This window comes from Amyelois transitella, chromosome 16 (assembly GCF_032362555.1).
Source record: "Amyelois transitella isolate CPQ chromosome 16, ilAmyTran1.1, whole genome shotgun sequence".
In the NCBI taxonomy this organism is placed as follows: domain Eukaryota; kingdom Metazoa; phylum Arthropoda; class Insecta; order Lepidoptera; family Pyralidae; genus Amyelois; species Amyelois transitella.
In genome coordinates, this window is record NC_083519.1 from 650,013 (window position 1) to 665,852 (window position 15,840).

The following is a 15,840-nucleotide window of genomic DNA, read 5'->3' on the forward strand; positions in this document are numbered from 1 at the left end:
TTGTTCACTAGCGCGCGCCGCCGTTTAAAACGAAACTTTTTCAATTATCCTCCCTCTCTCTACTATATTAAATTCGATCCTTAGCTCGTTCATTATTAGATTTGCAAGTTATAGAAATGTCTCGGAAACTTGCACAACGGAATTAAGAGTCAGATTAAATGGAAAAATTACTGGCGTTTTCGAATAGTGGGGCTTCGGAGGTAATGAAGTGAGACTTTCAGACTCGGATTTGTTTTAAGGAAAAGTTGTTCATGAGACTTTTCAATGTTTTGCCTTATAAGTAACTACTTACATATAAACTTAAAGCGATTAAATAATTGCAGTTCTAAATTTACCTATTATTTCCTATATATTTTGAGAGAATAGAACCACTCCCATGAATGTCGTACAAGTCGACTAAGAGATAGGCTTTTAAACTTAGGTTTCTCTTTTAAGGCGAAAGGCTAGCAACAAGTCACTATTTGAATCCTATCATTAAGCCAAACAGCTCAACGTGGCTTATCAGTCTTTTCAAAGCTGTTGGCTATAGCAAAGTATAAATACTTGATGGTATATATGTTGAGAGTATGAACGTCCAGTGCACAAAGAATATAGATTTAAGGGAATTGTCGGAAATACTCGTAGAACCCCAGGCCCCGGAGCGTATAAACAGGGAATATTACCGAGAACACGCAAAGATAACAGAAAGATGGATGGATAACAGAAATTACCTACGACCGTAAAACCTCGTAAAAATGCCGAATACTCTAAGTCAATATAATCCTCTCAACTTTTCCTACATCGTGGTTAAACTGTTCCTATATCGATTTACGTAGTAGATTTTCCATAAATATGTGACTCTATTCCGTCTATCACAGTGATATGTCGAAAGCCAGGATCGCCTCAAGGAATGGTGTTCCGAAATGCCGGAGATACAGGGATACCGCGGCGGATACAGTGGAATTAGGTTACAACCGCAGATCATAGAATCAGTTAGATTTAAATAAATATATACTTACGGGACAAATTACACTGATTGAGTTAGCCTCGAAGTAAGTTCTTTGAGACTTGTGTTACGAGATACTAACTCAACGATTCTATAAAATAATTGCCCTGGCCGGGATTCGAACCCGGGACCTCCGGTGTCACAGACAAGCGTATTACCGCTGCGCCACAGAGGCCGTCATATTTAGTATGAAAGACCAAATTTCTTATTCCTAAACTTTACAATTTGTTCTCAGCACTTTAGAAAAGGACCACTCCGTCTCTTGCCTCCGATGTCGTAAAGAGCGACTAAAGGATAGGCTAATGAACTTAAGATACTTTTAGACGATGCGCTAGCAATCTATCACAATTTGAATCTCAATTCTATCTTTAATTCATACAGCTGAATTTGACCTTTCAGTCTGTGCAACTATTGGCTCTGTCTACCACGTAAGCCATAAAGACGCGATTATATATATATGTGTTATAAAATTCGGCTCATATGACTTGAGAATATCTTAATCTTGTACTGTATTTTTGTTATTGGAATCAAATAATTATAATATAACTTATTTAGCCGGACGACAATATTTTCGAAAAGTTCAATAAATCATCGATGTAGTAAAGGAACTCTCATTTTGAACGCATATATATAAATTTGCCTTTATTAATAAAATAAATGATAACTTAATGTTATTATCTCTCATTTCTATGATCTTAAACCGGGAATATTCTAAGAAACAAAGCCTAGATATGAACTACAAACTATTCTCTACCCTAAAAATTTAGTAGAAAGATCGAGAATCGTGTACACAAGAAAAATCATTTTGATAGTATTCTGAAGTCTTGATAGAGTACTTCTTACATATATAATAAATTTCTGCTTTTATATCTCTTACTTATTTTGATTGATCCATTACTTAAGTTAAGCGTAGCTCCATCTCACTTTCGACTTTGTATGAATATTTGATGTTATGGTTCCTTAAAGCTACTCTCTTATTACAGCGTTACATCTGAATTATTGACTTCAGATTCAGTCTCACTCAGTGACCACAGATTATTATAACATGATTCGAAACGTCCGACATAAATTGAAGGTGCATTAAGTGCATGCTTAATACCTTTATTGTTTATACATACATAAATACATATGGTCACGTCTATATCCCTTGTGGGGTAGACAGAGCCAGCTATTTGGCTTAATGATAGAATTGTTATTCAAATAGTGACAGGTTGCTAGCCCATCGCCTAAATAAAAAAGAATCCCAAGTTTGTAAGCCTATCCCTTAGTCGCATTTTACGACATCCATAGAAAAGAGATGGAGTGGTCCTATTCTTTTTTTTCATATTAGTGCTAGGAACCACACGGCACGAAGGAGGAAGGATGATCTCCATAGAGTAGTAATATCTACATTCTAGGTATTATAAAGCATACAATATTTATATTCAAAGTCGTTACCCTCAAATGGAACGAGTTATTGAGGTCAGATGGGAGTTATTGTAATTACCTGACTTAACCACTCCCGGATTGCGGGTATTGACCCCGGGATCCTCCCCAGAGGAGACGCGACCAGGCCAAACTCTATGGATCATAATAAGCTAAGTAAAGTTTTCCAAACATAAATATTTCAATTTGTTTTTTGTTAGGAAAATAGTGGTTGTGAAAATTTTTATTGATAATATATATTTTTTTTAATTTGTAGCGGTAAGTCGTATACCCAGCAATACAATAATCATAATTCTCCTTTACTTACATTAACTAAACTGTCAATAAAATTTGTTCAAACTTATTAAAAATTTTAGTTATCAAAGTATTGTAAGCAAGAGACGGTAACACATTTTTTATTTATCCATTCTCTTCATTCATATCTTCACAAATTACAATTTCAGTTGAGTAAACATTTAGTCTTTTCAAAACTATTGGCTCTGTCTACCCAGTAAAGGATTAAACGTAATTATATGTATGTATGTAAGTTTACTAAGCTACTGCTTCATAAAGGATACTTTTAGATTTAAGTAAGGTCGTAAATAATTAAAGCTCAAGACTTACTGGCCAGAGATCGTGGCAAGTGGAACGATGCCTCTGCCTACCCCTCCGGGAAAAGGCGTGATTTTATGTATATATGTATGTACTTACTAGCATACAAAGTCCCAAAACATTTCCTGGACATTTTGATAAAATGCTGAACAATGTTTTACCGTAGCATCGACAAGTTAATACCGAGCTGTCGCGCTGTCGCCCGCAACTGCAACTCAATTGGCAACTGTTGCGAGTTGCGCGACTTTCCAATCGGGTTTGCAAACATTTTTAATATAAAGTATTAGTTTAGATTGTTGCAAGATGCACTTGTATGCATGCGGTGTCGAGTTGAAAGTATTGATGTGAAGCTTAGATATGTATGTTTTACGTTCTGTGTGTTAATAAATAAAAATTATAATTTAAATAATTGTATATATTCATTCATTCATTCATATCACGTCTATAATCCTTGCCAACAGTCTTAAAGAGACTGATAGGCCACGTTCAGCTGTATGGCTTTATGATAGAATTGAGATTCATATAGTGACAGGATGCTAGACCATCGCCTAAAATAAGAATCCCAAGTTTATAACCCTATCCCTTAGGCGCCTCTTATGACATCTATAATAAATGAGATTGAGTGGTCCTATTCTTTTTTATATTGGTACTGGGAACCATGCGGCAAATATATATTATAAAATTGGAAGTTTAGAAATTTTAACAAAAGAGTGTCAAAGACTCATTCATATATCCAGCCGTAAAACTCAACAAACAAGTAAGATGAGTATCTTTAAGATTATGTTAAATGGAGTAGCTGTAACCACTATCCACACTGAGCCGACTTGTAAAACACCTTAACGAAGATATTTATAGATGGGCCTCAGAGATTACTGATTTATGAGTGGGAGAGAGAGAGAAATACGTATGCAAGACCGGACGGAAAAGTTTCGTGTCGTTTGTTGAACCTAAACAAAAAATACTAGTGTAGCATTCGGAAAAATATTATTCCGATTTCCTTGAAGTCAACATCTACAGTAATGTAATTTTCATCGTTCGTAATGAAACATACATACATAACATATGGTCACCTATATATCCCTTGCGGGGTAGACAGAGCCAAAGACAGAGAATTGAAATTCAAGTAGTGACAGGTTGCTAGCCTATCGCCTAAAAGAAGAATCCCAAGTTTATAAGCCTATCCCTTAGTCGCCTTTTATGACATCCATGGGAAAGAGAAGGAATAAGGTGAAATTAACAATGATTCTTGATTTTAAATCGAGAAAAGCTTCGGGGCGCGTGATCAATAGTTCTGTCCATTGCTCATCACAGATAAAACACCTAATTGTGAAGCCATTCAGATAAGTCACCCTAGCCAACATGGCCGCCGGCAACCCACTCAATCAAAAATAAGAACCGACTGAACCATATAAACACAGGACCCATCTATAAACATCTCGCAGCAGATATAAAAGACAGCCCGATCCCGGAGGTCAGGCGGGCAGCAAATCCCGCAAGTGGGGCACGATGCTCAGATAAATCCCCCATTTATTGTTATTGCTGTCCCCGGCCAACCTCCTTTGTATACGATCATCGCGTGCTATTATAATCTGTTTTTCCAATAGTGTAGATAACTCGTGAGGAATCGGTTCTCCTAAAAGGGTTTTATTTTATATTCCAATGGGCTCGAACAATGGTGTTTATTGGGAAATGCCATTGTTGGGAAAAGGATAATATTGTTTAGTTAAAGATAATACGGATGTCGAATATAACACGAACATACGTAACGTATACATACATACTGCCCCAAAGTGGATATATTTCACGTATTTATCCACTTTGGGGTAGGCAGAGCCAAAACAGTCCTTAAAATATTGAATTATCACGATTAACCCATCTTAAGCTTTATGAACCATTCCCCTGATAGGCTTTTACGATCAGCACCGAAATAAAGCAGCTGGAACACACTATGTTTTTCATTCGCTACAAGACCAGTACAGAAGCAATAATTGAATACAAATTGAACACAACACAGCTTTATATTACACAAAAACCAATAAACAGACGTTACACACAAAGTTATAATTTTCCCTGAGCGGCCAGTTTCTTCCTGAGGGACTCCGGCATCGGAGACGGAGGGGGGCGGGGCATGCCCGTGTACACCTTGAAGGCGTCGTACACGAACCACTGCAGCCCCGTGAGCGTGCCGATCATGATGATGCGCGCCACCAGCCCGCGCCATATCCCCACGGGCCCCACCTCCGACAAGATCCCGCCAATCGAAGCGCTCGGATCCTTGTTCAGCTTCGACACGATCGTATCGGACGGGTGAGAAACAATCGCGCACAGCACTCCAGCAATGTACCCCGCCGTGAACGTCAATATCAACTGCTCCACCTTCGTGCACTGGTCTCTCGGCTTCGGAACGACGTTCGCGTACAAATACTCCAGCGTCTTCTCGAACGACGAAAACTTCATCATAGTATACGGCACTTGACGACCCCACAGCGGAGTCAAACCTTTGTAGAAAACTCCGAAGCCTTCAGTCTTATACATGTGCGGCATCGCTTCGAACATTTTCGACGTATACCCCGGCGTGGTCTGCATCCTAACTTTCGTAGCCTCGAATGGAGAAAGGCCGATGTCCGCTAGCACTTCGGCAGAAGCAGATGCGGCCAAATACAAATACGTCCGGTACAAATACGCAGACTCTTCGTCGACCATCTTCGCGAATTTGTATTTGAAGTATTCGTAACCTGAGAATTTAATGGATCCTTGAATGGAGTATCCCAACAGCGTAGGTAGCCAGCCTTTGACAAGATTGGCCATGCCGCCTTCGGCCAACGACACGCGGAAACCATTAAATATGGATTTGTACTTTCCGGGGTCTATTTGCAGTCGACATTTGACCACGTCGAGAGGGGTGACGAAAGTGTGCGTGCTCCCACAAGCGCAGGCGCCGCCGGCCGCACATAACATGAAGAACTTTTCGCTGTACATCTCACACGAGAATTGCTCCTTTGGTTCCGGCATCTTGGGATTTTTGTTAGTTTCCTTTTATTGATAATAATCCCAATGGCTTGTTTAATGATGGCTGTTGGCCATGCGGCAACCTGACTCGAAGGCCCTGGTTAATTTTGTACAAAAATGGTCAAATGTCAATCTTATTTTGGACTCCTCTGCGGCGCGACGTTGACGCCTTTTTTCTTTTTCTATTGACACTTCTTTAAGTTATGGTATAAGGCAATTGTACATAGATTGGAACTCAGTCCTTATGATGCGACTACATTTTTGTATTGCGGGATAGCGATTTTAATATTATCGATTTACTAAAGATATATATTAGTTATATATTTAAGTACGTTTGATCTCTTTTCTAATTAGAAATCTCAACTGGATATCCCGGAGTCCTGCGTGTTGAGAACCAGAGACACGTGTTGGGGAATGACGGAGTGGGTCTCATGAAGAAAAACTTATCACAGGAATCTGTACGCATATAATCCGGATTTTTTATACCCTCTATATTGAGAATTCATTAAATACATGTGTACATTCATACATAAAATCACACCTCTTTCCCGGAGGGGTAGGCAGAAACTGCATCTTTCTACTTGACACGATCTTTGCATACTTCCTTTGCTTCATCCACATTCATAACTCTCTTCATGCAAGCTGGGGGGTTTCGGGTACTTCTATTATATTAACGTAAATGTCGGGACCTGGGATTGCGCAAAGAAAACACAAGATTTATATAACACTTTATTAATTCCATCGAGGTTACGTAAGTTATCAACTACAATAATTACTAAAGCTATGATTTTATATTAATTTTAATGTATACACATATTTACAAAATAAAACAAATCTATTGCGTTGATTTTGTACTTAAAATCTTAGAAGATTAGTTTATTATCCCTACCGCGGTAATAAAATTCCACAATTTGTTAAAATAAGTAGATTTCATTGAATACAAAGTTTAAAAATACAGTGAAAAACAATAAAAATAAATAGTCTCCTTATTTTTAACTGGCTATCGATGGCAATAGTGTTGTAAAAATAATGAAAAATATCGACATAATGTACTTATCGAACTGGTTTCATATCTTAACCTAACATACATATAAACTAGTGATGCGCGCGACATCAACATATCGAAAACTAACTACGTATTATGCATTCAATCATTCCTCACATTAATACTGCCGAAGAGATCGTCTTAGACTCGGCCGAATTGGACGATCCGATGGAAGCGTCCAAATATTTTGCGACGACGATTTGTAAAATCGTAACAAAATTAGGAATGTAATTCGTGAAAGAGAAAACTGACAACTGATCTCGCCGAAACAAAATATTTAGTCGCATTATACAGAACCAGTCTATCATCATTTTGATATGTCAATTTATCTACGTAGTACGACTAGCCTCTCTCAACTCGAGATATGCTTTCCTAACATTTAATTTAACATTAAATTCATTCGAATAAGGGATTGTCATTTCACAACACAATGGCAGTATTGACTTTTCGGATTTGTTTTTGGCAGTGATTTAATTATTCACGTGGGAAGGAAATCAGCTTCCGTCGTAAGTATTTTATCGAATCCGTACATCGACTTTTTTATCGATAAGTAGGCTGGGACCACACTGGCCCTTATCTCCGAGTTGTTGACTTTTGTTTCAACTTCTCGTAGTCACAAACTATGTTTTTTAAAGAACTAAAAATGAATCTGATTCTAGTCTTTTAAAATTAAAATCAAGTTTGTTAGTAAGGCTCAGGTCACTAGGAAACAATATAAAACAAACGCTTTCATGAAAGACACAAAACCTTTGCATCAATTCAAAATAAGACAGTGCATACAGATGATCGTCATTAAAATCAGTATGAAATAAAAAAGAAATAGATATGTGCAAAATTAAATAAAATCCTAATATGTATTTAGTAAACATATGAAAAGAAAATAATAATTAACGACCAGAAGTTAAACTTTTCGATTATTAATTCCGTCGATAACGATTTTTTTTATACAATATATTTTATACAGTAACATCACGAATCTGTAACATATCTTTGCATTTAATTAATTTTGCACAACATTAGCTTCGGTTTTAATTTGCATTGTTTCCTTCGTCTATTTCTATTCTCTGTCCTACCCAGTTAACCCTATAGCCTACCCAACTCTGACCAAGCACTAGCGTTTCTTCGGCGCTATCTTGACTGAAACGTAAAGGCGGAGAGGCGCCGGGATATCGTTGACATTCCTCCTGCGTCGCCTCACACTCGGCGGCTGGACAAATCTGGCTTCTAATTCCAACTGCTTCTCAAGGACCGCCTGAAAAACAAGCAAAACATACAAGTATAGAATAGAATAGATTTATTTTCAAAATTGGATACAAGGTATCACTTATTGACGTCACATCACTTAAATCTAATTATAACTACTACCGCTTCCAAAGCGCATGTGTAGAAGAAGCGGCGGAACAAACTACACTGCAACATTTTCATCGGACGTTCATATACAAATATAGATCTCTTAAATCTAAATCATGGAAGAAAGCACATTGTCTATATTAAAAAACATGAATGATGTATGTATTATCTCTCTCACTATACGCATAAGGGATGGGCTTACAAACTTGGGATTCTTCTTTAAGACGATGGGCTAGCAACCTGTCACTATTTGAAACTCAATTCTATCGGTCGCAGTGGGAGCGCTTTTCCTCATGTCACTTTGAAGGCTACTATCTGTACTAATATTACAAAGCTGAAGAGTTTGTTTGTTTGTTTGAACGCACTAATCTCAGGAACTACTGGTTCGAATTGAAAAATTATTTTTGTGTTGAATAGACCATTTATTTAGAAAGGCTTTAGGCTATATAACATCACGCTACAACTATAAGGAGCGAAGAAATAATGGAAAATGTGAATAACACGGGAAAATTATTCATCCTCGAGGGCTTCAATGATACCCAAAATAACTGTTCCACGCGGACGAAGTCGCGGGCACAACTAATGTCAACAATTAATACTCACATGAGATTTAAGATGTCTTCGTAACCGCAGCGCCCACGTGCCATCCCGTTTGGACAAGGTGAAGTCTTTGTCATCGTCTCCATAAGCTATCCTGTAATGAGGTCTGGGACCTTCTTCAGCGGGCACCAGTCGCAGCAAGGGTGCTTTGCCCCAGGTCTGTTTGGGAGTCGCTGTGACTACTATCAGCTCAGCTTCGGTCTCTAGGAGTGAGCGACGACCTGACGTAAGAAAAGTATAAAGTGAGTTTATGTTAGATTCGAATTGTAATGTATAGAAAATTGATTATAACAATGTTTGTTCTATTTCTATTTCCAAGTTTGGATTATTGTAAACTTGACGTTGTTGAAGAAAATGCTGCAGTGAAGTTTGCTACCGCTTCTTCTTGCATAAATTAGTGCCTAATAACAATAATCTTCTTAGTACCAAATCGTTAGTCATATAAGTAGTAGCTTGTTCTATCTATCAAAGATACCAATAGAATAATTGAAATAATCAGCAGACAACATCTGTATGTATCTATATTTAAACGAGCAATTCTTGTAGGTATTTATATAATCAGGATCTCAGAAACGGCTCCAACGATTTTCATAAAAGTTACAGATTAGGGGCTTTTCGGCTCAAGGAATCGATTTATCAAGGTCTAGGTTCGAGAAAAGCTCGGTTCCTAAGATATATAAACATTTTAAAAACCGCGTTTTAAGAAACTATATCAGCGCCATCTCTGGTAGACCGAGCAAAGCTCGGTCAGCCGGGTACTTAAAACTTAATTGCGAAATATTTTTAAACTCACGTCTGCTTCGTCGTCTTCGCCTCCTAACAATTGTGGTGCCATTCGCGAACACAATACCTTCTTCAGGAGCTCTTCGTCTTCTTCCATTAATCTGGGAAAAAAGTCCATTATTTACATTATGTACATACATACATTCATACATAAAATCACGCCTCTTTCCCGGAGGGTTAGGCAGAGACTAAATCTTTCCACTTTCCACGATCTCTGCATACTTCCTTCGCTTCATCCACATTCATAACAATCTTGATGCAAGCCCATTATTTATTTAAAATAACCTTAATTATAAAGGTTTACCAAGACTAAGGGAAAAGCTTATGAACTTGGGATACCTCTTGTAGGCGATGGGCTGACAACCTGTCACTATTTGAATCTCAATTCTATCATTAAGCCAAATAGCTGAACGTGGCCATTCAGTCTTTTCAATGGCTCTATCTACGCCGCAAGGGATATACACGTGACCATATGTATGTATATAAAAATACCTTGCAACTGAAGCATCCCTCAGTAGAAATAAGATCAGAATCCCCTCCAATCTTGTACTGATCCCGCACTGGGAACACGGGCGCGTCTCCGATGTCCCCAGGTGGTAGAGCTCCGTCCAGGGCGCTCAGACAGTGCCCGGCGCCGACTAGCGCGTATCCCGTGGGACAACCGCATTGGTAGCCGTCTCCCATGGGAGTGCAGCCGAAGAGACAACTAGCCGATGCGCAGCCGCCGCCCAGCTGGTGGAAGAATAAAGTTATTCGACTGAGACTTTTGTAAGAAACAAAGAAATTTTTGACGTGTTCATGATTAAAGATTCAGATGAGCATTCGGGGATGGTAAGACGTAACGTAACCTTAGAGATGGAGGTGATAATTCAGAGACACTTAAGAGAGAGCACCTCATGATTCAGCTCGTGGAACAGGAATGTTGGTGGAGCCATGTGATAGTTATTGACGTGTCCATTTCGTACTTTTATGATATACTAGCTGTGCCCGCGACTTCGTCCGCGTGGAATAGTTATTTTGGACATCAATGAAGCCCTCAAGGATGAATAATTTTCCCAGATTTTTTTCACATTCTCCATTATTTCTTCGCTCCTTATAGTTGCAGCGTGATGTTATATAGCCTAAAGCCTACCTCGATAAATGGTTTATTTAACACAAAAAGAATTTTTCAATTCGAACTAGTAGTTCCTGAGATTAGCGCGTTCAAACAAACAAACAAACTCTTCAGCTTTATAATAGATTGTTTAAGTCACTATATGTTCTGTTCAGCTGTTACGCTGAAGAGCCAAAACCCGATATAGTTTTCACAATCTTTGCATGTGATTATTACAATGGACTAAAAGAAAATACGATACCGCACAAACGATGTCTCTTATAATTGAATAAAAAAATGTCATTATAAATGTTATCTCTCTACCATCTACGAAAATTGTTTGTGGGAAAATTTATTTATTTCAAGTCCAAAGAGTCCACAATTAGTTGCCTTGGCATCCAACGCAACAGCCATTACAGCCGCTTATTTTACCCAGAATATTTCTTACAAAAGAAAAACATTTTACGCCAACTACAAATTTCTAGCGAAACTTGTTTCAGTAGTATTATTAAATTCCCCTGAATAAACTTGTAAGTTATCTCTCATATATTATTTCTAAGATGTGGAGTTTACTTAAAACGAAGCTTTAGTTGCAAAGTTTGTAGTGGAAATCTCAAGTTCGACTCTTTTAGTATAAAAATAAACTTATAACTGAAGCTTGAAGCTAGGCTGGATTTTTTTATTATTATAACGTCTATTTGAGCTTTTAGTTTTAAAGTTCGACGTAATGTTAATTAAGATATTAAAACTCGATTTATAAAAATGGGGAGACAGATTTATTGTATTTACATTTTTATATGCATATGCCGTGTCGTTCCCGGCACGAATACAAAACAGAATAGTACCACTCCATCTCTTTCCTATTGGTGTCGTAAAAGGCGACTTAGGGATAGGCTTATAGACTTGGGATACTTTTTTGGGCGGTGGGCTAATAACCTGTCACTATTTGAATCTCAATTCTATCATATAGCAACACATCTGAAAGTGCTCTATCAGTCTTTTCAACACTGTTGGCTCTGTGTATCCCGCAAGGGATATAGACGTGACTATATGTATGTACATTTTTATAACTATCTACATTGTACTATGCAGTGTGCTATGCCAAACAAAAAATAATTATTTATGGTAAGAAAACAAAAAGAAGAATACTCGTGGGCTGGATGAAGACTGTTTTATATTGTACTAGCTGTGCCCGCGACTTCGTCCGCGTGGAATAGTTATTTTGGGCATCATATTTATTTTTGCAAACATCCTCCTCGGCTTTATTAATTATAGCTGCTAATTGTTATGCGACTTGGCGACGACTTGGCCCACATCATTACCCGCGACCGAACGGAGACCGTATACATATATGCGTTTAGGGTGAGCTGGATGTTAGCATATATCTCCAAAACTACTGGTCCGATTTTAATGCGGATTTCACTACTGGATTTAGATTTGATTGGTGCATGATCTTAGATAGGTGTTACGGTTACAAATCACCAGGATGCGCTGCAGTATACAATTGTTTACATAAATGAATGTTAGCATGTATCTCCAAAACCACGGGTTCAATTTGAATGCAGTTTTCACTGCTACATACAAAGGAACTATTATAAGTTGAATGATACCTATCTATATGTAGGAAGTAGGATAGAGCAGGGCGATCGAAAGATGCGGGGTGAGGGGCGGCGGCAGGCGGTCACGCGTATTAGAAAGAACGCTGGTTCGCCGTATTAAATGTTTCGCTGCAAATTGCTTATGACTATATCTCAAAACCTATTCGTCTGATTTATATACTGTAAATGGCAATTTTAGACTACATGAAAAGCCGAAAGTAATAAACATATTTATTTGGATAAGGATTAATACTGAATTAAAGAAAATTGGTTTCAAAATAACTTATGTTTATAATGAAAAAATAATCTTAAAAAATGAACATAAAAGTGGTTATTGTAAGTAAACCTTAAGAGATAGATATATGCTCTCGCGGACTTTTTTGTGGCAAAAAATGAGTACTTCACATCTTCAGTACATTGTTTTACTATATCTTTGTTGGTTTGCGCAGCGTTCGCGTGGAAAGCTCGCAGATGGCCGACTCATTTAACTTTCACCTGCATTGTTGACGTTTCCCGTAGGAAATCCGAGATAAAAATGTAGCCTATAGCCTTCCTCGATAAATAGAATTATTCAAATCGGTTCAGTAGTTTCTGAGATTAGCGCGTTTAAACAAACAAACAAACAAACAAAACAAACTCTTCAGCTTTATAATATTAGTATAGATACAGATTACCAGAAAGGTAGGTATCTTATTTACAAGATATTTATTTCTTTGTTCAACATGACAACATGATTTATTGTATCCCAAGGCGTACTGAAAGTAATGGGCAAATTTACATTTTAAAACACGCAATATACTGGTATTGACAAATTAACCGATATAACTGAAATATTTTTATTCCAAAGCTGAATTTCACGATTATTTGTTTGTTTGTTATATCTTTATTGCATAGAGATTTACACAGTAACAAGAAATATTACATCTATACATATAATAAAACAGTAAAAATATTTTGTCTCTACATTTAGTATTTTTGACTGAAATAGATAGACAATTTTTTTTTACATGTTTTGTCTGTCTGTCTGTATCTGAATGTATGATCATGCTTATCTCCAAAAGTACTAAACCGATTTAATTACAACCTTCACCAATTGTAGATTGAACTCGAAATTTACGCGGACGAAGTCACACAAATCACTTGCAATGGCGGACTTATCCCGTGAAGGGATCTCTTCCACTCATCCACGTCACGGTATGCGATCTGAATGAAGTGAAGGTTGAACGGCTCTCAAATTTGCGTTCTCTGAGCAGTTTTAAGAATATACTTAATATTTTTGTATAATTGTATCATTGCTTTCTGTTATTTGCATGTTTGTTCCTATTATTTATTATTTTTAAGCATTAAACTTGTAATTGCACATTGTCTGCAAATAACACTTATTTAATTATTTCAGAGCGGGTGTTTCTAACACAGGTTTATATAACTTAAAAGCAAGGCCCAACCTTGATTCTAAAATTGTAATTTTTTCAAGACAATAAAGAATTTATTTATTATTATTACCATAAGAACTAGGAATACTTTTTATCGTATAACTGACCTGCAAACACACGCCATGTCCAGCGTCCCAGCCATACCCTCCCGGGCAGCCACACCGGTACGCGCCGCCGAGCGGGAAGCAGGGGGAGGAGCCGCAAGGGCCGGCTGCGCACGCGTCTTGCGGGGTGCACACGCCGTTTGATGAGCGGACCATACCTGACAAACATTAATTTAAGTGTATCTTCACAACTTATAATATACTAGCTTTTGCCCGCGGCTTCGCCCGCGCAAATGTATTTATGATCGTAAGGATACGCCATAAAATTTCACCCATTTTTTTATCCCGTATCTTGCGAGACTGTTTTAAGTTTATATTTGATTTAAATTCATATGGCTTCTCCCGTCTTGTCCCGTCTGTTCTCGTTCTGTTCCGTCCCGTCCCGTCCCAACCTGTTGTGCCCCGTAAGAGTATCTTCACAACATATATTTCAGTCTTTTATACTTTGAAATCAAATTTGTTAAGATAAGAGAAAGCGCCGTGTGGTTCCCGGCACTAAAAAAAAAGAATAGGATCACTCCTTCTCTTTTCCATGGAAGTCGTAAAAAGCGACTAAGGATCAGGCTTATAAACTTAAGATTCTTCTTTGAGGGGTGGGCTAGCAACCTGTCACTATTTGAATCTCAATTCTATCTTAAAGCCAAATAGCTGAACGTGGCCTATCAGTCTTTACAAGACTGTTAGCTCTGTCTTCCCCGCAAGGGATATAGACGTGATTATATGTATGTATGTAATCATAACGCTCCTTCAAACCTTACATACCTTGTGGACACTCGCATCTATATTTCCCAGCGTAGTTCCTGCAAGGTGACTGACACCTGCCCTCCTCGCACTCATCCCGGTCCATGCACCTGGTTCCCGTGAGGTCCAAGCGGAACCCTCTCGGGCACACACAGCGATATGAACCGAGGAGGTTTACACATTTGCCAGGAGTTGGGCATATGCCTTCCTCTTGACATTCGTCGATATCTGTAACGAGTGTTGTGTTTTAATCATGTAGTTTTGTCTTAAGTTATAACAATATTTTTTCTTAATTTATCGGAACAACCGTTTCGAAATCCTACTTACAAATAACAACGGTTATACTATTTATAAATAATACAGGTATTTTCTGCGCACATAAAGTGTCTTTATTTTATCTCGGACGTTTCGAATCATGTTACAATGATCCGTGGTCACTAAATAAAAAGTAAAATAAGTATAATAAGTAAAAGTAAAAGTAGCAACAGAAATATCAGTAACGTAACGTAACTATTTACGTTACACTTATCAATTTGCAATGGCTCGTGCTCCATCATTCTTGTCAAAGCAATTCAGTACAATCGCACTCATAGTTTCCGTCCGCAAACTTGCCAAACTATAAAGCTTCTCACATTCAAAACTCACCTATACAAGCGTCGCCCTTCTTCACATATCCGTCTGCGCACGAGCACTCATAAGACCCTCTGGTATTCGTACAAATTTGCTGACAAGTGTGCGTATTCCGTTCACACTCGTCCACGTCTCTACAGTCGGCGCCGTCTTCGTCCAACTCATAGCCAGTACGACAAACGCACTCGTACGATCCATCAGTGTTCTTGCAGAGATGTTCGCATGGTGGGGGTCGCGCTGCGCACTCGTCGACGTCGGCGCAGACGTCGCCAGCGGGTTTGTAGCCTCCAGGGCATACGCAGCGGAAACTGGAGTCACATGAAAGAATTAATACTTCTAAATGCAATCTTCTTTGTACAATTCGCTGATATATTTGCACCTATCGCTGTATGTTTTGATGATGGTCTCTTTATATCTAGTTAGTACATCGGTATAAGTGATTTATCTACCTTT

The 15,840-nt window shown here is 38.1% G+C and overlaps 2 protein-coding genes across 2 annotated transcripts in view; both read right to left on the reverse strand.

Moving 5' to 3' along the window:
• Positions 1–5,059: 5,059 nt before the first annotated feature.
• Positions 5,060–6,104, reverse strand: LOC106136121 (solute carrier family 25 member 3-like). Its single transcript, XM_013336571.2, has one exon. The coding sequence runs from the start codon at positions 6,011–6,013 to the stop codon at positions 5,060–5,062; it is 954 nt and encodes a 317-aa protein (XP_013192025.1). The 5' UTR covers positions 6,014–6,104.
• Positions 6,105–6,741: 637 nt separating this feature from the next.
• The window catches only part of LOC106136126 (fibrillin-1), a 63,430-nt gene continuing 54,331 nt past the window's right edge, over positions 6,742–15,840 (reverse strand). Inside the window, exons 48-54 of the mRNA XM_013336581.2 lie at positions 15,403–15,695; positions 14,779–14,985; positions 14,020–14,174; positions 10,281–10,520; positions 9,799–9,889; positions 9,009–9,226; positions 6,742–8,307 (exon numbers count right to left, since the gene is read on the reverse strand). Of these exons, the coding sequence (XP_013192035.1) occupies positions 8,167–8,307; positions 9,009–9,226; positions 9,799–9,889; positions 10,281–10,520; positions 14,020–14,174; positions 14,779–14,985; positions 15,403–15,695 (1,345 nt within the window). The 3' untranslated portion in view covers positions 6,742–8,166. The remainder of the gene's footprint in view (positions 8,308–9,008; positions 9,227–9,798; positions 9,890–10,280; positions 10,521–14,019; positions 14,175–14,778; positions 14,986–15,402; positions 15,696–15,840) is intronic.

Coding starts and splice junctions, on each gene's coding strand:
- LOC106136121 (XM_013336571.2), bottom strand. CDS start 6,013: ATGCCGGAACCAAAGGAGCAATTCTCGTGTGAGATGTACAGCGAAAAG.